This window comes from Tiliqua scincoides, chromosome 1 (assembly GCF_035046505.1).
Source record: "Tiliqua scincoides isolate rTilSci1 chromosome 1, rTilSci1.hap2, whole genome shotgun sequence".
Lineage (NCBI taxonomy): Eukaryota > Metazoa > Chordata > Lepidosauria > Squamata > Scincidae > Tiliqua > Tiliqua scincoides.
In genome coordinates this window covers 179,302,810-179,326,059 of record NC_089821.1, presented here as the reverse complement: position 1 = coordinate 179,326,059, position 23,250 = coordinate 179,302,810, and the positions used below count along the sequence as shown (strand labels likewise).

The window sequence follows — 23,250 nt, the reverse complement described above, 5'->3', positions numbered from 1 at the left end:
GAACGAGGAAAGTTCTAACTTTTATGGATTCAATAACGTGTATATATATTGTTCAAAACTGCTTTATATGGCTGCTTCACAAATGAAAGATGTTCAATTAGGCATTCAGGCATTCTGAATGACTTTCAGAATTGTTTCTCAAAACAAAAGTTCACAAAAAAATTAAATATATGCTTAGTTTTAAATTTATGGAATCAGAACTGCAGCTTGGCTCAATGAAAATGCCTGCATATTATTATTATTCCTCATACCAGGAACTGACATAGATAATCTAATAATTCAACCATTATACTTATGGTTGACTTGCTTTTGCAGTTGTAATTTACAAAGGCTCTACCATGTTATCTATCATTTTATGTGCCCCTGTTGTGACATCACCTGCTAGAGGTAAATACTATATTTGAAAAATGATGGCACTACTAATGCCACATCTGTGTTAATCTTGTCTTCCCCATTTGAAAACAGGAAAATGTTTTTGTGAACCTTTCAGTGTGAGGAAGTAGCTAATTATTTGCTTAGCAGCCAAAATTGTTTACTAAGATGGCATGACGAACACAATGACCTTTCCTCTAAAATCCTCTAAAGTCTAAAATCAAAATGTACTACAAATCAAGTGCAACAAAGTCCTCTCTTCTGAGTAAATATGCAAAGGCTAGCACTTTAATATGGTCATATGGGATATTTCTCAGTTATGTTTCTAATTTTTTTTTACATTTGTTTTAAACTATTACAACCCATGCCAAGAATTTGGGGTAAAGCATACCAAGTATTTAAATAGCTTTAAAAGCACACTCTGATGAAGAAACTTAAAGCTGAGTTGCGTGTGAGTGGGGGGGGGTCTTAGTGAGGCATAGTATGATGAACTACCACACTTCAAAATTTACCACATCATCTTTAGTCATTTCTAGAAGGGTATTCTGGCTTCTTGAGAGTCCAATTTAGAAATACTATATATACTTGTGGCCCGCCCTCCATAATACAAAAACAATTCAATCTAAATGTAGATGTAGAATTGCCAAATAGTATCAGTAAAAAAGTAAAAAAAAAAGTAAAAAAACAAATTTGAATTAGAGTGGTTTGTATGAAAGACTAAGCAAAAAGTAGAAATTCCCATTCAATATGCAGGAATGTTCCAAAATTAACACACACACACACACACACACACACACACACACACACACACACACACACACACACGTAAAATTCCCCATATACCTAGTATACACAAATAAGTACTGATACCTTTTCATTGAAATGGATTTCTACAAATTTTCCAAAGCGACTGCTATTGTTGTTCCGAACGGTCTTCGCATTTCCAAAAGCTTCTAAAAGTGGATTGGCTATTAAAGACAAGGTTGATAAGAATGTTTTAATTCAACAGCAAAAGTAAGAAGAAAAATCACATTATTCAATGCATAGAAAAGAAAAACTGAAATGTGATATGTTTTCAAATAATCAGAATATATTTACCAATATAAGAAAATTGGGGCCAGGATGCCAAAGCAGCAACAATTATTTCCATGTGCCTAAGAAACTGGCCATGGGTTGAGGGTGAATATGCACACAGCAAGCTTCTATGTGAAAGAGCACAACCTTATTGAAATTGGGGTGGGCAGGTTCAAAAGCTACTAGCAATGGGTCATGAGGGCATGAAATTTAACGTGAAAAAAATCCCACCAGGCTAAATATCTGAATTAAGTCTTTGGATTCTCGCCATAATTTTAGCTGGAAATTATTCCACATTGATAAGGATACATAAAAACTGTATCATGTTTTAGCATAAATCTTAAAAGACCTGTTGAATTGCTTCAAAGGATATTCCAAACCCAAATTATGTATCATATGCTGAATTGTTTTTAGATGCATCAAATTAAATCATCAACATTGAACAAAATAGGACTTACTTCTGAGTTTACCTGGTTTGGATTGTGCCCTAAGAGTGTTAAGTACTCCAGACAAGAAGCTTACTGACAGCACACTGCCAACACGTTCTCCCAAAATTTGTCAATGCCTCTTTTCAAGCAAGAATTTAAGACATTCTTGTGTCATATGGAGAAGGATAGGAAGGATGGCCATGAATTCAACAGCCAGGTCAGCCAGAACCCACAAACATTCCTTCCTGCCAACCACTTCACACAGCTATTTAAGTGACACCAAGGGGATTCGCAAACCCCACCCACTTTTATTTACTGAATACATTTTTACCCCACTACCATGTCTCCCAAGGCGGCTTACATAAAAAAAATCAATATCAAAACAGTGCAACAATAAAACAGCAAAAAAAAGCCAGAGGAAGCAGCACAAAAGTCATATAGCTAAAATAACCATTTAGTAATAGCTAAAAATATAAGAACATAAAAATGTAACAGCACAGAAAAATAAAACAAGCAATAAATGATAAAACAATAAAACGCAGCCATCAAAGATGACAATAAAAGCAGATGGAAAACATTTTTTAAAAAAGACAAAACACACAGTACCATAAAAAAAATCTCCACCGTAAACCACAACTACACAAATGCCAATCCAAGTAAAAACATTGTTAGCCCCCACCAGAATGCTTGGGGGGGGGTAGTCAGTAACTTGTAAAGGAGGAAGTTCTGTAAATGTGGTGCCACAGCTAAGAAGACCCTACTACTAAGAAGACCCTTGCTACTGCCCCCTCACTTCTGTTGGGGGGGTGACAGACACAAGAGGGCCCACTCTGATGATCTCAGGGAATGGGCCAAAATGAATGGAAGAAGGCTGTTCCCCGGTACCCTAGTCTAATCTTCTGAATGGAAATTCCTTTTTAACACTGATTTTGGTAAAATAATTCCCCCATTCTTCTCCATTATGGGCTCCTTGACTAATCAGCTGTTGCCATCATATAGTAAGAAACAAAAACTTACCCCTTAGAAGTAATAGGCGTAGGAGTTAAGAACCCAATATTAAACCGATCCAATAAAACTTTATAAAAATAATAGATAGCTGTATTTGCTTAGATGTTCTATTACTTATAAGGTATAGCATCTCTCAAGAACAAGAAATCCTGTAACAGGTTCAAATCTCTAAGTAATTTAGATAGCCAGCCATCCCTTCACTCCAGCCACACACTGGAGGACATCACTGGAAAGCAGTCATACTTTAGGCAGATTCAGAGTTTGGAAGCTCCTTCCTGAACTTGATCCTCAGATCCTCACACCAAAGACTTACGGACATTCATACTCCTGCTGAGTATGATTCAGAACTCTGGGAAGGTATTCTTAATTTCTGTCTCTCAATTTCTTGGGGGATTATCAGTCACACAATCCTCTCTTAGTGTTTATGACTTCCTCTTCCTCCTCCTCTTGGCAACACACTTGAATTTCAGCAACAACCACAACAAACCAACCATCAACCTATATCATTAGTTTGGCTACTTTTTTTTGTCACTCTCAGCCTTTGTGACCAATCCTAAGGCACACTCTCTCACAAAGCCAGAGACACACTCTCACAAAGCCAAAGCCAAAGGAAGGTTCACAAATCAACAAGAACTTCTGGAGGAAATTTGAATAATAAATTGGAAGATATCACCTGCTGACCAATCAGAGTTACAGGTTTACTTCTTTATCCTTCAGTTTAAAATGAACTGATGGCGTTAAACTGATGGCGTCAGTGAGCAAACAGATATACTGGATGGGCCTTACTGCTGAGAGACTGAACTTAGTCATTGTAATGTACACCAGCTATTCGAAGAGGTCATAACAAAGTAATGTTATGTCTTCATAATTTCTTCTATAAGGAACAGACAGTGCTAGTCCACAGAATACCATCTACATTAGCCATTTTCAACCACTGTGCCGTGGCACACTGGTGTGCTGTGAGTGGTCCACAGGTGTGCCACAGGAATTTGGGGGAAGGTCATTTATTAGTAGGGCCAATGGGGATGTGAGCCCCCCACTGACAGCATGGTGTGCCCTGTCAGTTGTAAAAAACCTGATGGTGTGCTTGACCATTTTAGAGCCTTGTCAGTGTGCCCTGAGATGGAAAAGGCTGAAAATCACTGCTCTACATGCAACCCAGCAATATCAAGTGTGCAAAAGTGAGCTTCAGGAAGGAAGAAAATCTCACACAGTATCCTGTTTAAAGTAACTGCATACATATCCCTATTCAGATAAATAGATTATCTCACTCTCCAAATGCAGGAGAACATATGAAGCCTACCAAATACTCCCATAGTCTCCTGGATCAGGGCAGCTATCAGATAAAGAACAGGAGGACAACCCTGAACCAAAGCTGCAACTATAGAAAAAAATACAGCCATCAGTCTCATAACCTTCAAGCACCCAGACCAGGAGTTGGCAACTTACAACTCATGGGCTGGACCCAGCCTGCCACATAGAGTCATTCAGCCTGAATGGAGCTTGGTTTGCCTCCACCCAATCTGCCTCACATCAGACAGGGAATGGCAGTCACCTGCCCTGGCTCATGGAGTCCTTGTGCTGCGCACAGGCACAGAGACTCTGCATGCCTGGGCAGGTGGCTCTTCCATTCCCTGTCAAGTGCACAGCAAACTGGACAGCAGGCGTCCTCCCAAGCCGAGTTCCAAGTAGCCCTTTCCTAGAGTTTGACAACCCGGATGTTTGAAGAAACATCTGGAAAGGTTGCAGATACCTGGCTTAGACTCTTGCCAAAACCACAGCTCAGTGGCTACATCTCTGACCAGCAAGAGGAGTGCACTTGCACATAAACAACCTTAGCCTCAGACTGGGTCATCAAAACAAACACTGGATATTTGAAGCACTTGGTAATTTGTGCGTGGTAATGCTTCCCAATAGTAAGGAACATTCCATAAATTCCAGTACAGAGCAAAGCAACTAGGATGGCATATTGCTACCAAAAGCTTGAGAACATAAGAGTTGCTTTGCAACATCAGCATTCTTTTTCCAGCATTCTTTTTCCAGGTGTTTTGGCCAATCAACCAAAAACTCACAAGCAGGGCATGAAGATGATGGGCTTTTGCCTTTTTTTTCCTCTAGCATACTATATTCTATACAGAGATTGATTGGAGGCTTACATTCACCCTTCAAAGAGGTTCCATTTAGCAATAGCTTTTGATATACCTATCCTTCCATTAATAATATTGCTGTATCCACATTTTTGGCTAATTCTACATTTAACCTTGCCATTTTCAAAACATAACCTATCTAATATTCATCTAGTGCCAACAGAATATTAACAACTCTAGGAAAAAACTAGAACGAAGTAGAAGCAGATACTGCATTATAAAGGAATTTGGGCTTCTGTCACCAAGTGACAAAAAAAAAAATCAATATCTATCTTGAATTCCAGGGATGAGCAAGGCTCTTAGCCAACTTTTTAACTTCCATATCAATAGTTTCTTAAAGATCTCATAATCAATTTTAGTTGGTGGTGACCTTTAAAGCTTTCCAGTTTGTCAGAATCACAAAGAGGATCACAAAGAGAATCGCACAAGAGAACCACAAAGACTGAATGTTTACAAGTATTTCAAATGTGGGCTTTTTTTTTTTTAAGACAGACCACAAAAAGGCTTTGTGAATAAGTCCTTTTGTTTCAACAATGCAGCCACAATGCATACATGCATGATAAGATGTGCTCTGACATCTGCCGCGGGAAAACAAAAAGGGGTGCAAAGTGTGCAGTAGCAACTGTTTGAGATAAGGCACTGGGTTCAACGTTTCCTCCCCCCCCCCCCCAAATACCTACAGGTACCAGGGTTAGGGACTGCAGCTTCAGGCACTACGTCCAACTGTCAGATACTTTCTTAGATGCCACGGCACATGCGTGGATATGGAATACATATATTCAGCTGTAATTAAGCAACATCAGTTATTTAATAATCCATTAATAGTGGACACGCATGAAATAAATGAAGCAGCAGAAAGAATACTTAGGCTAACCTTGCATCCAGTGGTCACAATTCAGTGTGCACTACCTGAATAGGATCACTTGCATGCAATGGTACGTTTTCCGAGCAGCAGCCATTTCCCATTGAGGAAATAAATATGGGAATTTTTCTCTTACACTATATTTACAAAGGATTAAAAATTCAGTCGTAAAAGAAGGAGAACTATAGCACCACGGAGTAAGAAGAGAAATGTGATCAACTTATTTTCTCCAGGCCACTTATTTCTCCCATCTCAGGCCATGAAATGAGTAACACCATAACAAGAACACATTTCAACCTGCATTGTATGAGACAAAATTCTCATACAAAAGCACATTACTTCAGTTTGCTTAATTTTTTTATTATTCAAAACAAATATTTAGAATGACACAGTACCTTCAACGATTCTGTCATCAATATCTTGCCCACTACCATAAGACTCCGTCAAATACCTGCGAGAGACAGAAAATTACAAATTATTGCACTTTGTAAACGTCTCTACCTCTAAACCTGCATACAGCATTACTTCACTTAAAGGAGTTCTTGCAGATTAAGTCCTTAAGATTCGAAAGTGCTTTTCTGAAATAGCTCAGAGCTAACCATTTTGGTTAACCAAATATTAATTTTAAAAAATTATATTTTTTATTTTAAAAAATTCTGCACTAACTGCAGTTTCCAGACAATCTGCAAGGGCAGCCTAACCTCCAAGAACAGCCCAAGTTATAGATGTAGTTGGCTCACCAGCCATAGCTGGGCAAAGGCCATTTGCACCATTTGAATTCAGGAGCAGTTGAGAATCCAGAAGAACTCCTCGCTATCAACTTGAGTACACCACCATTCAAAACAGGTAAACTAACAAGCACCTTTTTCTTGGACCTCTGAATCACGAGGACCTCTGTTTTGTTTGGATTTAATTTCAGCTTGTTATCTCACATTCAGTCCCCCACTGCTGCCAGGAAACACTCCAGGATTGCCACAGCTTCCGCAGCATTAGACAGTACAGAGAGGTAGAGCTGGGAGTCATCCACATATTGGTGACATCCAACTCCAAATCCTTGGATGATCTCTCCCAGCAGTTTCATGCAGATGTCAAACATGTGGGACAAGATGGAAACCTGCAGCATCCCACCTTCAACATTCATGGTGACAAAAATGTCCCCCAACACCACCTTCCAGGTTCTGTCATTAAAGAAGGAACAGAACCCACAGTGAAACAATGCCACCAGCTGACTCAGAATACCCTATTGAAAGCTGCTGAGAGGACAATAAGAACCAATAGGGATGCACTTCCCTGCCTAGCCTCCGGCATAGGCCATCCACCAGAACAAAAAAGATAAGTTTTAATTCTGAAGCCAGGCTGAAAGAGGTCCAGATTATTTGTTTTATCTAGAGCAGTGATTTTCAACATTTTTGACTCATGGCACGCTGACAAGGTGCTGAAATTTTCAAGGCACACCATCAGTTTTTTTGACAAGTGGCAAGGCACACCATGCTATTGGTGGGGGGCTCACATCCCCCAATGGCCTTTCTAATAAATGACCTTTCCTCAAACTCCCGCAGCACACCTGCAGACCATTTGTGGCACACCAGTGTGCCACGGCACAGTGGTTGAAAACGGCTGATCTAGAGCCAAGATACAACATCTACTTAAATCACCGTGTCCAGAATTGGGAGGTTCAAGAACCAGCCAATAATTATCCCAAATGGCAAGGGGCCCAGGAAGGGTTTCTTCAGGACGAGTGAGCCACAGCCAGCTTCAACAGAACTGGCAGTGCTGTATCATCAATGTATCGTCAATTATCATCATATAACTTTCAAGGGAGATACTGTGGTGAAGTGGCTAGGGCCTTGAATTGGGAATGCAAGTTTCTACTCACACATGAAGTTTAATAGTGACTTTGAGCCAGTTGTCATTTTTCAGTGTAATTAATTTCATGGGGCTTTGAAGAGGAAGTGAGAAAATAAAATGAGAACACATACCCTAGCTAACTAGAGAAAGGGTGAGGTACAAATATAAATGGATGTGCATTTACACAATGCATATTCTGGCAGCCTGCTATCACAGAAGCAACCAAGTCACCCTGGAAATCTGGAATGCCAGGTTCATATTCGAGGCTACTCAAGATTATGGCTTATACTGCATCATGTCCTACCATTTTTCTCATGGATAGGAGTTGAACTCACTTTGAGATTCAAGATTTTGAAAAGATATTTCAAATGGTTTGAGTTCAATAGTTATTAAGTGAAAGCATTTTCAGCAAGAGATACGAACCGTAAAACAAACTTTGTGTTTTCCGTCTTGCCAGCTCCCGACTCTCCAGACACAATGATTGACTGGCTCATCTTGAGCACTTTCATGTCACGAAATGCTTTATCAGCTGAGGTAAACATTTAAGACGACATTAAAATGGATTTGCAGAAAAGCAATCAAGTTCAATGTTTTCATTAGCCTTTCAAAACTACAGGATATTCTTGCATAAGTATCATCGGACATAATGAAATAAAAATGCTTCCTTTTAAATTATTCAACAATATATATATTTGCTGCCCAAGCATTAAGTCATATTAAGTCATATTAAGTCAACAAGCTATGTCATATTGGTCACAACAACAAAAACCTAAAGATATTTAAGTTTTCCACAGCAAAATCTACAAGGTGGCTACAAAATATAAAGTACAGGTCCAGCCTATTTATACACGGATTTTTTTATACATGGATTTGACTCAACACAAATGTCCACTGCAAATGAGAAGGAATGTGCTGATCCCTGGAGAAGGGAAAAAATGCACCCCTTTAAAATCAGTTTAAAAAACTGAACAGTCCTTTAACAATAGCCTTGTTAATGAGAGAGAGAGGGCAGCTGGTTGACAATCCATCAATCCTTCTCTCTCCAGGCAACTCCTCCCTTCCCCCTGAGCACATGAAAGAAAGGTGATCACTTTGCATTGGTGAAGGGAGGGGCTGAGTGAAACACCTTTCTTTCTAAGCGCTTGGAGGAGGACTGATTGATGGATTGGCTTCTTAATGACTCTTATCTTACATCACAAAGATCAGCAAGGCTGTTTTTAAATCAGCAGAGCAAAGAAACTTTGTTTTTAAAATTGATTTGCTATAGTTTTTTGCCATCCACTTGAGTGCTTGAGTGCATTTTAAGTATTTTAGCCTACTTTTCTTGCTCCTAGGGGTAAGGCACTATATTACTGAAAGTGTTAACAAACTGTAGCTAGTAACATCACATACAAAACAGAATGAGTCATTTTAGAAAACTATTATCTATTTTTTCCCCTTCTATTTAACACAAGAGAGGCAGCATGCTATATGCAACTAAATCAAAAAATACCACACACAGGAAACAGAGGTAAAGCAGTCTGGTACCTACCAATTGCATAGACATGTGGTGGTAGAGTCCCAAGTGATTTACCCTGATACTTTTTAATAGTATCTGAAGAATAAAGTTTAGGTATATCAAAGTAAGGGTTCACTGCTATCAAAATGTTGGCTACATATGTCTGCAAAGAAAGAAAATGAGTAATCACCTCAAGAACAACAACACTGATTTGAATTTTACACTAAAAATATTCACTGAAACACTCAAGACGTCTATTGCACAGTTCAAGATAAGCAAATTACTTTGCAGTTGTGTCTATGGATTACCAAGTCAGCCCCAAAACTGTCTTGAATTGCCTTGAATTCAAAATCATTTTATCTTTTGAAACTGTATGTATTTTTGAATGATGAATTTGTTTAAAAGAGCATGTAACTTACAATTATGAACTATTTCCAAAGTCAGACAACTACAGTGGGACCTCCAGTACCTGCAGGGATTCCAATCCTGAACACCCTGTGGATACAGAATCTGCAGATACCAAGGTTCAATTCTAAATGGCTTAAACACATGCCTGCCTCACCCCAGCAGTGTCTTTCCTAGTGGCTGTCTGCTCTATTCTATTCTATTTCTATTCTATTGGTGTTCTAGTGCATCTTCTTATATTGTGAGCCCTTTTGGGACAGGGAGTCAATAGTTATTTGATTTTTCTCTGTAAAACACTTTGTGAACTTTTTGTTGAGAAGGGGTACATAAATACTGTTAACAACAACAACAACTACTGCTGGGGAAAAGGGGGAAAAGAATATTTTTCACATAGTTGCACACTGGGTTCTGGCACTGCTTATAAAAGGTTCTTCCTTCTATTTCACAGCTGTCATTTGCCAGAGCAGATGGTAGGGAGTAAGTGTAATTCAGTCAGAATTCATTACATACAATCAGGCAATCTGATAGCTACATAAAAGATTAAGACTGTCATCTGAGCTAGAAGGTGTCAGGGGTAGCATATGCATGCTTGGTTCCAAAAAAAAAAAAAAAAAAGAGGATAAAATGTATTGCTGCGCTGTCACCATATATTATGGCGAAAGTCATTTGCTAGCATATCAGCATTTTATTTTTCAAATATATCACGTGTCCCATATATTTTTTAAATATTCTCTCTCTCTCCCTCTCTCTCACACACGCTCACACACTCTACACCCAAGTAACAGAATACAGTCAAATGATTCCAGCTCTAATGAATTGAAGGCTTCTTTTCTTTCTAATAAACTAGCCAGTTGTAGAAGGAGCTATTTTTTTAATTTATTACCTTGCAATAACTGAAAACTCAAAATAGGTCCCATATTTTTAACTCATTTGCTGACGAAACACTCAATTCATATTCTACAAGCTAGCATGATACTTACATAAATTTTGTCCTTACTATATCGAACATCTATATTGTGCAAGAGTGTGGCTTCATTTAAATACATTAGTGAACCTAGAATAAAAGCAAAGCAATTGTTATTGTCCCATATCTGAGAACTGTCTGTTAAATGTCTAAATAGGCCAAGACAAGAACTCCACATTTGTAACTAAGATCCGCACTCCTGTGCACCACATACTACACTCCTGTTAAGTTTAGTTCATTTAATAAATATTTATTCTTGAACACTAATCGGGCAAAGAGAGATTAGGGGCAACATGCTTCTTCTTGCAGCATGCACCTGAACTCAATAAACACAGATGTTTAGTGACAGGGAGCGACATTTAAGAAGGTCCCAGGTTAACTCTTCAAGAATTAAATAGTTGATAAAAGAACAATGACTGTGTGCCACCCAAGTCAAATTTAACAACTTTCACTTACAATTATCCTCCACAGCCTTCTGACTATCTTCCTCTGCAGGAAATACTTGGTTGATAGCAGCGAGAAAAGTCTGACATTTGGGGGAGGGGAAAAAAGATATTTTTGATTCAGCTACAAATACAATCAGGCAAAAAACATTTTACAAAAATCAACAGTTTTCACAATGAATAGTTCTTACAATTACTTCTGTATTTTTCACCTAAAATTCCACTTTATGATGCTAGCAGCAGTAGCTTGTGAGGGTCCACTGGAGAGTGCCAAGACCTCCCTTGCACACATGGTGGTCCTCAGTAGCCTCCAGCAAGCACAAGCCATTAATACAGTTAACTCTTCCTCTGCTATCTTCCCCCTTCTACTTTCTTCCAGCACTGTAAAACTAATTTAGGAGCAAGTATCAGCAGAAAAGTTGGCCCTAATGTATGGAGAGTAGTCCAAATGATACCTTTACCAAATGGCTGACCCACTGAGGTTTCCTTTCTCACTGAACAGCATAAGCAGCCTCTAAGTACATGCATGAGTAACCTGTTCATGGCCAGCAATTCAATCCAAACAGCGAACCATAAATATAGTTGCCAGGGGTAATGCTACCTTTAATCATGGCAACTGCTATGGTCAATACAAAGGCAATACAAAGTCACACACACACTTGAATGCTCTGAACATCACAGAGAACTCGGAACAGGACACGCCTCACTTGGGCACAGTATAGACCCAGCCATTCCCACACATCCTTTGAGAAATGTGGAGTACTTGGGCGAGCAAAGGGTTAGGTCTCATCTCACTTTGCACTTGGTTTTGAAGAGAGGGGAAGTGTTTCACTGCTGCTACCTGAGTACTTATGAGTACTTACAAGGGGAAAGGACCAGTGGCAACCATCATTAGTGGCTGGCTCTTAAGTTGAAATTTCTAGGCCCCTGGATCGGAAGGCCTGCATTGAGAGGCATTTCCTATTCTTTTCTATAAGGAAGAGAGAATACTCTACCTGACAATTACTTCACGTATATAACAAGCATTCAACTAGTCCAGGGGTCGGCAACCTTAAACACTCAAAGAGCCATTTGGACCCATTTTCCCGGGGGGGGGGGGGAACCTCAGGAGCCACAAAACCCTTTTGACATCTAAAATGAAGATAATACTGCATATATAGTTTTTCTTTCACCTTTATGCTCTTATAGGTCCCATTTTTATAATGTAGCCCCCTCTTGTAGCTTTTAGTTAGTTTTGTCATACATTCTTGTCCTGTGTTTTCAGACGCCTGGTCCTCTATGGTGTTTTGCCTGATTCCAAGGCCATTCTCTGCCTGGAGAATTAGGCCCACTTTAAGCAAATTAGCTCCCCTTCTTTCCCCCAACAAATGACCCTGGTTCTGCCCTGCAGTCCTGCTGGACCCCACCTCCAGGGTAGCTCGCCTGTTCAACCTGCAGAGGTCCTCTCTCCTGCCAGCAGCCTCCCACCACTACAGCAGACCCTGGGTCCTCAGCAGGTCTTGGGCACAGCAGCCACACACCAAACTCCAGTGTCTCCAGCAGTCCATTAGTCACAAAGTCAGTCAGAGCATCCAGGGCAGAGTCCAAAGTCAATAAGCCAAGTCACAGTCCAAGATCAGATTCCAAAGTAAGTCAGTCAAACCAGTCAGAGTATCCAAGGCAAAGTCAATAAGCCAAGCCAGTGTCCTCTCCTTTCCTACCTCCAACCTGCACTCCTTCTACAACCCACACCCCCTTCCTCAGGTGCCTTTTATATCCCTGAGGGCCCTATTGCCTTCAAGTGGCTGCAGCTGTGCAGCACACTCTGCTGGATGCCCAGGCCTTACCCTTAAAGGGGCCACTGCTGACACCACATCTACCTCCTCACCAGATCTTCCAGGATTCCAATACATATGGAGGTTATGACATCTGCTTATCTTACATGGATACTAAAGAACTCCCCCCACCTTCCAGAGGCACCCTGCTGGAAGGAAAAAAGGACACAGACTCCAGAGGTGGGGAAGAGAAGAAGCCAGAGCTTGGGGGGGGGGGGCAACCACAGACCAGCTTCTGCCCTGCCTGCCCACCCACCCGCCCTCACTCAGGCTGCAATCCTCTCCACACTATCCTGGGAGTAAGCCCCATTGGCTACAATGGGACTTCTGAGCAGACAAGTTGGTTGGAGCTCTCAGGCTGCAGTCCTCTTCACACTTTCCTGGGAGGAAGCCTCACTGACTACTTGTGAGTAGACCTGCATAGGAGGAGGCTGAGGCTGCAGCCCTCCACACCTTCCTGGGAGGAAGTCCCACTGACTACAGCGGGGCTTACTTGTGAGTAGACCTGCACAGGAGGAGGCTGAGGATACAGCCCTCCACACCTTCCTGGGAGTAGCCCAGGGACTACATTGGGGCTTATTCTGGAACAGGCCTGTGTGGGCTCCCACTCACCTGTCCTTGCGCTTGGCCTTGAGCAGGCTTCAAGGCAGCCATCCCAGGCACCCTTTCCTGGGAGTAAGCTTCATCCTCTGTAATGGGGCTTACAACTGAGTAGACACGCGTAGGAGCAGGTGCCAAGGCTGCCATCCCAGGCACCCTTTCCTGGGAGTAAGCTTCATCCGATGTAATGGGGCTTACAACTGAGTAGACACGCATAGGAGCAGGCTCCACGGCTGCAATCCCAGGCACCCTTTCCTAGGAGCAAGCTTCATCCACTGTAATGGGGCTTACTACTGAGTAGACACACAGGATGTCTCCTCTGCTGTGGAGGAAAAGCCTCTCCTTGCACTGAGTGGGGACCTGCTCAGGGAAAGGCGGGCTGCAAGGGCTCGCAATGGCTGAGGAGGAAGGCGGCTCAGGATTGGCTGGTGGTCAGCCAGTGAAGGGCCCTGAGCCATTCCAACAGAAAAAGCCAGGAGCTTGCTGGATGCTGATTGGCTGAGCCTCCTGGAGAGTTGGGGAAGGGAAAAACAGGGACCTTAAGCCTGCAGAGTGGGCAAAATTGAAAAGGGAAACCAATGCGGGGCAGGTGGGGTGAAGGGAGAGGAGGGCAGTGAGCTCAGGGGGCGGAGGGAAGCAGCCTGCACTCGCAACACAGGTGCCTCCTGTCACACTCTTTGCCACTTTCACCTGGAGGAGCCGAAGCAGACAGCTGAAAGAGCCACATGCGGCTCTGGAGCCGCAGGTTGCCGACCCCTGAACTAGTCAAAGAGAAAAGAGCCCATTGAGTTCTGCAAGCATTTTAGAGCCCTGAAAATGTAGCTAGTGGGTTTTAATCCAGTGTCTTTTATGGAAGCAAGTACTGTATTATTGTCCATGACTTTGTGTACCTTGGCTCAACGATCTCCGACACTCTTTCTCTCGATACCGAGCTAAACAAGCGCATCGGTAAAGCAGCTACCACGTTTTCCAGACTCACAAAGAGAGTCTGGTCCAACAAGAAGCTGATGGAACATACCAAGATCCAGGTCTACAGAGCTTGCATCCTGAGTACACTTCTGTACTGCAGCGAGTCATGGACTCTCCTCTCACAACAGGAGAGGAAACTGAGCGCTTTCCACATGCGCTGCCTCCGACGCATCCTCGGCATCACCTGGCAGGACAAAGTTCCAAACAACACAGTCCTGGAACGTGCTAGAATCCCTAGCATGTATTCACTGCTGAAACAGAGATGCCTGCGTTGGCTCGGTCATGTCGTGAGAATGGATGATGGCCGGATCCCAAAGGATCTCCTCTATGGAGAACTCGTGCAAGGAAAGCGCCCTACAGGTAGACCACAGCTGCGATACAAGGACATCTGCAAGAGGGATCTGAAGGCCTTAGGGATGGACCTCAACAAGTGGGAAACCCTGGCCTCTGAGCGGCCCGCTTGGAGGCAGGCTGTGCAGCATGGCCTTTCCCAGTTTGAAGAGACACTTTGCCAACAGTCTGAGGCTAAGAGGCAAAGAAGGAAGGCCCATAGCCAGGGAGACAGACCAGGGACAGACTGCACTTGCTCCCGGTGTGGAAGGGATTGTCACTCCCGGATTGGCCTTTTCAGCCACACTAGACGCTGTGTCAGAACCACCTTTCAGAGCGCGATACCATAGTCTTTCGAGACTGAAGGTTGCCAATACACATACTGTATTATACTAGGCAGACATTTACATAGTGCAACCATATGCTTGAAATTAAAATCCTTAAAGAGGATCAGTTTTATTCAAAAACAAACAAATCCAGACTTACGGGGCCAAGTCATTCCTGCTAAGCTACTGGATGATAGCCAGGCCAACTCCCTTAAGATATTTTCTCCCACATTTACACACACTGTATAGGTTAGATATATACAAGTATTTGCTTTACATACTGTATGTTTTCAGCTGTCAAACATCACAGTATAGGTTTTTAAAAACAAAGGAACTCAGAAAAAATAATGCAGGTTCAAATGGGTTGGTCCGTCATACCTTGGAACCATTTATACAAGCTACACACTTTTCCCAAATACAGAGTTGATATAGCAAAGTTGATCTGGGCCAGAACATTAGAATTAAGTTTATGGAACTTGAACACAACTCTACCCTTTTGTTTCAGCAGAACAAAATGGCAACCTTGCTTCAATACAGCCATCTTCCAAAGAACTGTTTCCAATAAACAAATGAAAGTCTTATCCTAATTAAGGTTAACACTACCATGTTATAACAGTTTATTCTCAAGTTGGAAAATATTTAATTAATTTGAATTTAATTAAACCTATATAACAACATGTTATAACTGCCCTTTAGCCTGTAGGGGTGCTTTCTGGGCTCCAGCTGCACTTCCTCACTCAATGGCCTCAGAACAGAGGAAGAAGAGAGTGGGTTAAGCAAGCACCTGCATCTTTCACCTTCCAGTCAGCTCCTCAACTTCCACAATAGGGCACAAAGTCAACTGCCCTTTTCCTTCAGTGGTTCATCTCTTTTTAAAGAGAGTGACAACTCACACATCTGCACAAGAGGTTGCCTTTCTCCCACAAGGCATCTAGGGCAGTGATTGTCAACCTTTTCCATCTCACAGCACACTGACATACACTAAAACTGTCAAGGCATACCATCAGTTTTTTGACAATTGGCAATTGTCTGCACTGCACTGACAGCAGGGGCTCGCATCCCCCAGAAGCCCTACTAACAAATGATCTTCCCCCAAACTCTCACAGCACACCTGCAGACAATCCGCGGCACACCAGTGTGCCACAGCACAGTGGTTGAAAATGGCTAATCAAGGGCTTTACTATAGCAAGCCAGCATCCTCATTACCAAGGGAACCAGGACTGACACTGGCACATCTGCTTACAAACTGCAGCTGCCATGGCCCAACCCAGCAGAGATGCCACACAGGTTGTCAAGAACAGGAGTGCCTGGCCTGGACAAGTGTGCTGGCTAGACAGACAGTAAACTGAGACAATAATCCCAAGAGACTTCATTTGTGCACTACTTCTGACTATCATAATCATGGAAAGGTAGATGGCTATTATTCCTGCCATATTGCTGGGGGGGGGCACCTTTGTCCATGTGGCTTGCCTATGGCAGAGAGTTCACAGCAAAGGCTAAATCTGAACTACTGACTTACCAATTCATAGCTCATAGCCACATATGAAATAAAACATTTACAACCATATATTTATTTATATACTTGCTTTCATAACAGAAAAGACAATGGAAAGAGTCAATATCAAGTCGTGACAAAAGAAAAACTTTCAGTAAGCCAAATTTTGAAAGCTGGGATATTCTTTCTGTAAATCTTCATGGGTTAAGTTGTGGTTACAATTGATTTAAGTGGAGGGCAGAGCAAAGCAATTGGTTTCATTCTGCTATTATTTCCTACACCAGGTTATAAATTTAAACCACTTAAATAGATACGACTGCACTGGGAGAATGCCAAAAGGCTGTGTTTTTGTTTTAAAGACTACACCTGGGAATACTGAGAACACTAATCAGGAAATTTGATACATTTTCAGAGGGACCAAAGATACAGCATCCCATCTTCCCTATCATATTCTTATTGCTTTCTGTATGCCTGGTCTAAGGAGTTGTCAAATGACAACATGACGCAAGCATCCTTTTATTGAGAAAGGAACTAACACATGTAACCTGAAAAAACTTGTGAGAAGTTTCCCTTCTCACAAAAAGGACTGAAAAGGACAATTGGATTCAATATTTCATGGTTTCCTCAGCAAAGCCCACCAACTTCCTTTTCAGACTTCTTCCTTAGAGGTATACCTTACTTCCTCAGAAGAGGGAAGCCTGTTGTATCACCTCTTGACCTACAACTAGGAATTTCCTCCAGTCATCAAGATGAGAAACTTACACATTATTTACTTTAATTTGTTAACTTTAGGCCCTTTCATGCACATTTACTTTATTTCAAGAAGCAAATGGTAACACAAGTTTACTGAACTTTTAAAAAACATCAAATTTATTGTTAACCTGTATGCAAAGATTACTTTCCCCTTCCTATGCCGGGCAGCACGCTCTGTGTCACCCCATGAAATCCCAAACCTAAAACTGACTTCCAAAATGCTAACCTGATTTACTGCAATTTCTCCTACTAAGGGTGCAATCCTAACCAACTTTCCAGCACTGGCATAACAGTGCCAGTGGGGCATGTGCTGCATCCTGCAGTTGGGGGGCAGTCACTGAGGCTTCCTCAAGGTAAGGCAATGTTTGTCCCCTAACCTCAAAGTTGCACTGCCCTTCCCTTGGTGCTGAAAAGTTGATTAGGATTGCGCCCTAAACCTACAATGCAACAGTGTAGTTTAACCTTAAGCTATAGCCACCACTCTACAGACACCACTCTAAATGCAAAACTGCAGATGAAAACAGGTGCCACATAGATAGTTCTATTTCTTCCTCTCCAAGCTACTACAAAATCACAACTATCTGCATTTTGCTACCACTCTCAATGCCCCCCCCCCGGGCTGGCAGCAAATAATTATTGGGGGGCAGGGAAATATAGTTGCAATGCCACAACATGAAAGTGCTGTGCCAAATTTAATGGGAGAAAGTACACTACAATGAACACATTTCCAATAGAATCTAGTTTGGCATTAAACCTTCTCAGAAGTAAAATCTCAAGGTCCCAAAAGGATTCAGTGCAAAAACAAAATGAAAACAAGCCACTTGTTATGAAATCTTGGAAATGGTTGAGCTTTGCCAGAGAATACCAAATCATTAATCAAGTCACTATTATGGACTACTTTAAATATACTCTGACAATCTGAAGGCTTGTTAAACTAGTCATCTTTTTCAAGATTGAGTTATCACATCCAATTAAGTGACAGCCATAACAAATGTGTAATTCTTTTGCCTTTCTGTTGCTGGCAGCCAACTGAAGGACTGAACAGAAATTTATGCAATCTTGTGGAACCACTGCTATGAAATGTTTTTAATGGGCCTCTCAGCCACTATTCACAATCCCACACATACTTTTAATCATGCTTGATGGTGCTTTAACATGCTAGATTGAAAATAGCTTCTGTAGAATGAGCCATCCATTTGCTTTAAACACAATTGTCTACAATTTATGATTTCTCATCAACAGTTGTGGCTTCTATAACTAGTTTAGTTGCACATGAATGTTGCACTAATACTTTTACACCAAGCACACTAAATAATATTAAAAATATGCTATGCATTCGTTATCCATGACAGCCACACCTTAGTAATTTTAATGAACAGGTAATCTGGACCACCATCATTATATATCTGTGCCAATGAATAAAATCTTGAAATTCTGCAAATAAATCCACTGTCTTTTCTAGTAACTGCATTTGGGACATGATTAAAGGACAGCCATAACAAAGACATGAATAAAATGAAAACACAGTCCTGTTCAGTAAGTTTATCACCTGTTCAGTAAGCACCTACATTTATCAGCATACACAGAGAGGACACTCAGACTAACTCTTCCCTCCCCCCCAAAGATTAAAGAATATCCTTCACTCCATCCGAAAGTACATCCATCACCATATGGATCTAGTCTGGTATTAAAAATACTGGCCAAAACATGCCTATGGTTAAGTTCTTCCCTTGACTAAAACTATTTCTTAAAAGGTTTTGTCATGCTTCAGAGAAACCTACCTTGCCTTTTTGATTCAAGGGTTCAATAGTTAAGGTGTCAGGACCAATATCCACAATCGTTCCCATTTGAAATCCATCAGTTGGGTGTGGAGCCCAAACAGGCTTTCCGTCCTCCATTTTGAGGAGTTATATTTCCTAAAAGGGAAAAACACACACAGATAAATCTCATGTGCAAAAACCCCAAAATTATGACTCTGTACAACATTATTGTAGATACTTGTTTATTTTAAATTTATGTAGTTATGCTTGGATCAGGAAAACCATGCTGGAGATATCCCAAGGACTGTTGGTGCTTCTTTCTCCAGACAAGTCTCAGGAAGATCCTGTTGGGAAAGGACCACCCTGAGTTGGAGAATGGATTTTGTGAAAATTCATTTTCTAAGATTTCTATGTTTTTAACATCTGTTGTGAGGCATTTTGGTTCTGTCAGGAGAGAGACAGGACTATAATCTTTTAAACAGCCACCTACACACTTGAGAGAGAGCAAAATTCTAGATTAACAATTCCTAGGACTAGGAGTAGTATACTAATCATGACAACTTGAGCAGTGAAAATGCTGATTTTTCACGACTCATGTCAACTTGAGTCATGGATGTCCTAGACTCAGACGTGACTCAGGCCAGTGACTAAGAACTAAGTCATGACCCAAATTGACTCAAGTGACAACTTACCCTTTATGTGTGCTTGCAAGTCAGTTTCGTGTGTGTTCATGCTTGCTTACATGTCACCTGACTCATGCTGTGACTCGTTTCTTATAACGACTGGTAACTCGAGTCAAAATAACTAAACAGCTCAGGTCGAGCTGCAACAGCCGCCCATTATGACTCACGAGTTGAAACAAGTCAGGAGATTGGCAACTTGGGCGCAGTGACTCCAGTACACCCCTGCTGTTGTTGTTAACAGATAGTTTCCAGTTCTCAGTGCTTGCATAATGATTATTGTCCAGGCCTAACCAGAAGGAGCACACAAAGCATGGAGATACTGCTGTAGGGTTGAAATTCAAGTCAGGCAATACATCAAAGCAATTGGTAATCCAAAAGTTGCAGGACGATAGAGAGCTATGGTTTAGCTACCCATTTCAACAATATCTGGAGCTCAACTGAGGACTTGGATCCCTCTTGGGCAAGACTATTCCTCACAGACTTCATCGACTCCTGCAAAGTGCAGTGTTTCAAACAGTGGCAGTTCTCTGGTCTAGAGTCTAGAAGTCCATTGTCTATGTGTCAACTCCCATGTGGTGTGCTGTCAATGCTGCAGTACATGAGATACATGGCAGGGAAGGAGCTGGGCAACAGGTGGAATCTGGCTGAGGGTGTGCTCTCCTTGGAAGTTCCAGCCCAGAGATTCTCAACTTGAGGGACTCCTAGTTCACAAGCATCTCTGTGGCTTATGGCCTCCACTCTGAGTCCAGTTCTGGCTACTGCTCATGTCAGCAGTCATGATTAGATCACATTGTGTGCCCCAGTATATGGTCTGAGAGCCCCAGCAGCAGCAGAGGTGCTGAAGCTCGGAACTGAAAGTCTCATGACAGAGCTGGATATCCCTTTTTCAGCAGTTTGTGGACAGCTCTTCCACTAAAAAGAGTCAATTATCTTGATTTCGGCAGCATATTACTTTCATAACATTGTTAATGCTCCAAGTCTTGGGAACATCTTGTTATTTTCAGTTGTTGTTGACTAGCATTCTCAAAATCCCCAGAACATTCTCAGTTCCCTCCAGGGACTTAATCAAGAGTGCACATGGCCACGAAGTCCATGTCTCTAAAACAGTTCTCAGAATGTCACAGCATGTCCTGGTGGTTCAAATACAACCTTTTTCAGTATATAAAAAGTCCCTTACTGGATGAAGCCAAAGTTCCAGAGTCCAGCATCCTATTTCCCACTTTGGCTAACCAGATGCTTTTGGGAAACCAAGTACAGAGAAAGTAGGCAAATTGCCCTCAGTTTTCTGATGAATAGTGTGATTGAACCTATAGTCACTACAGTGCGTAGGACAAGCCTGCCAATGACCACGTGAGTCTGTTGGTTGGTTTGTTCTACAAGGAAGGAGCTGGTTAATCCTTCTTCCCCTTTTCTTCTCCCCCCACATGTTCAACTGAATTCAATATTTCCTGCTATTTTACCTGTTACTGTACATCCAAACCTAGGATCAATCCTGGTTCAATATTCCCAACTGCAGGATGCAGTAGCAATACCAGTATGTCTTGAGTATTGAACTAAACAGTTCCGAAGAGGAAAGGACATAAGACTGAACTTTTTATTTAAGTATGGATTCACAACATACTGCACTGCATCATATAATAGTCATTCTGAATCAAGATTACACAGCTTAACATTAATTCAGTAACCTTAGAAAATGTTATGTGTTTTTATTTCGTTATTACTTCCCGCAAAAAATCACACCTCTACTCAATACTTTAAATTTGAGGAGGCTGCAATAAACATTCACATCTAGGAATTCTCAGTTTACAGGTCGTGTCTCGGCATCTGCAGGTGTTCCATTCTTCTGCGGATGCCAAAAATCACCTTAAATAAAATCAATTTAAAAAATGTTAAAACAAATCTCTATACACTACTTTAAAAACCCCACTCTTACAATTGTAGCTTGCCAGAAAGGCAATTAGGAAACGGCTCCATTTCCTAATGATTAATTACTTTTGAAATGGTTAATCACTTCTGTTTTGCATTCTTTTGGCTCCAGGGCAACAGGAGGCAGTCCTTGCCTCAGCACAAACTCAAACTGAGCTGTTTTAAGCCCTGGAGACTTCCTGATTTCTGCTCTACCACACTACAATGGTAAGACATTGACTAGAGCTATTGCCCAGGTTTGGGGACCACAGCTCATTGGTAGGGCATGTGCTTTCTATGCAAAAGGTCCTGGGTTCAGAACCCAGGACCTTTTGCATAGAAAGCACATGCCCTACCAATGAGCTGTGGTCCCCAAACCTGGGCAATAGCTCTAGTTCCCAAGCAAAGAGAATATATTTTAACCAATTAAAATCCCTACTTCTGCAAATACTCTAGCATCAATATGAGACAACACGTCTTCCCAGACTGCATGTGAAATCCCCAATTCATGTGGTCAGTTTGCATGCAATACGAATGCCTTCATGCAAATCTGCTTATCATAAGTGTTGACATACATTATCCGTGCTGACATCGCCAGCTTGAAGCAGCTTCCTCACTTGGGTTTTGTCGATTGCCAGGTTGTATGGTGATTTTCCTATACAAGGAAATACAGGACTATTTCCTCCTACCTTCCACTGCTGAGAGCAAAGGATGCCTGTTACCAATCCCTCAGTGACTCTAAGTATTTACACAGGAAATGGCTGAACCTATCATTCCATGGTTTTAAGCCATGGATGTCTCTCCTTAAAAGGAGGAGTGAAAATCTGCTTTCTTGATGTAACTTTTTAAAAAGAGAGAACAGAAGCCCTCCTAGCCTAATGTAGCTCATCTTGTTGCATCTAGCTGTAACACTGATGCACTGCTGCAGATACGTAGAGAGTAAAACAAAACTTTAAAACTACTCAAAGCAACTACGGAGCTCTTATGGTCGATATCTTATAACTGTGGTGGAATATGTTCTAAACATGCAAACTGTTTGTGCTGTAAGTTTTGAATGACACAAAAGCCGTAGTAACCGGCACAGTTGGGCTGATTTTAAAATGGATGAACACTTAATTCAGGAGAATCAGCCATCCGCTGGGAGGGGAGGGAGAGAGTTCCAGAAATTATTTACATACATTGTGATTGATGTGGATCAAGTGAAAAACTGACTGCCTCCCTTTCTCTCTCTCTCTCTTCGCGTACTGTCAACAGCCATGTTATAAAACAAGTTCCCATTGAAACAACATAGCGGCGTCCTCAACAACATTAAGCCATCTCGTGTGATCTTGACAAAGCTGTGTGGCAGCTGGTAAACCACATTTTGCAAATTTCAAATACCCTAGGTATTGCATTGTTCTCATTTTACCTTTCACTATACATCACTCTAGGAGCAGGATAGCTAACAAATCCTCTGAATTAAATAAAATTACCATCCCAGTCATCACAAAAGGGTGGCAAGTCTGCCCAGGGAGTCATAAAGTGTGGCCAGGAGCCTTCTTCCAACTCCACACACTGTTCTGTATC

At 41.6% G+C, this 23,250-nt stretch overlaps 1 protein-coding gene across 3 annotated transcripts in view; it reads right to left on the bottom strand.

Annotated features, from left to right (window-relative positions):
• Positions 1-23,250, bottom strand: part of MYO6 (myosin VI) — a 126,669-nt gene that overhangs the window by 54,759 nt on the left and 48,660 nt on the right. For all 3 annotated transcript variants that reach the window (XM_066612453.1, XM_066612454.1, XM_066612455.1), the window contains exons 2-8: positions 19,118-19,252; positions 11,063-11,132; positions 10,623-10,696; positions 9,271-9,400; positions 8,163-8,268; positions 6,287-6,342; positions 1,243-1,340 (exon numbers count right to left, since the gene is read on the bottom strand). In XM_066612453.1, coding sequence (XP_066468550.1) covers positions 1,243-1,340; positions 6,287-6,342; positions 8,163-8,268; positions 9,271-9,400; positions 10,623-10,696; positions 11,063-11,132; positions 19,118-19,234 — 651 coding nt within the window. In that variant the 5' untranslated portion in view covers positions 19,235-19,252. The remainder of the gene's footprint in view (positions 1-1,242; positions 1,341-6,286; positions 6,343-8,162; positions 8,269-9,270; positions 9,401-10,622; positions 10,697-11,062; positions 11,133-19,117; positions 19,253-23,250) is intronic.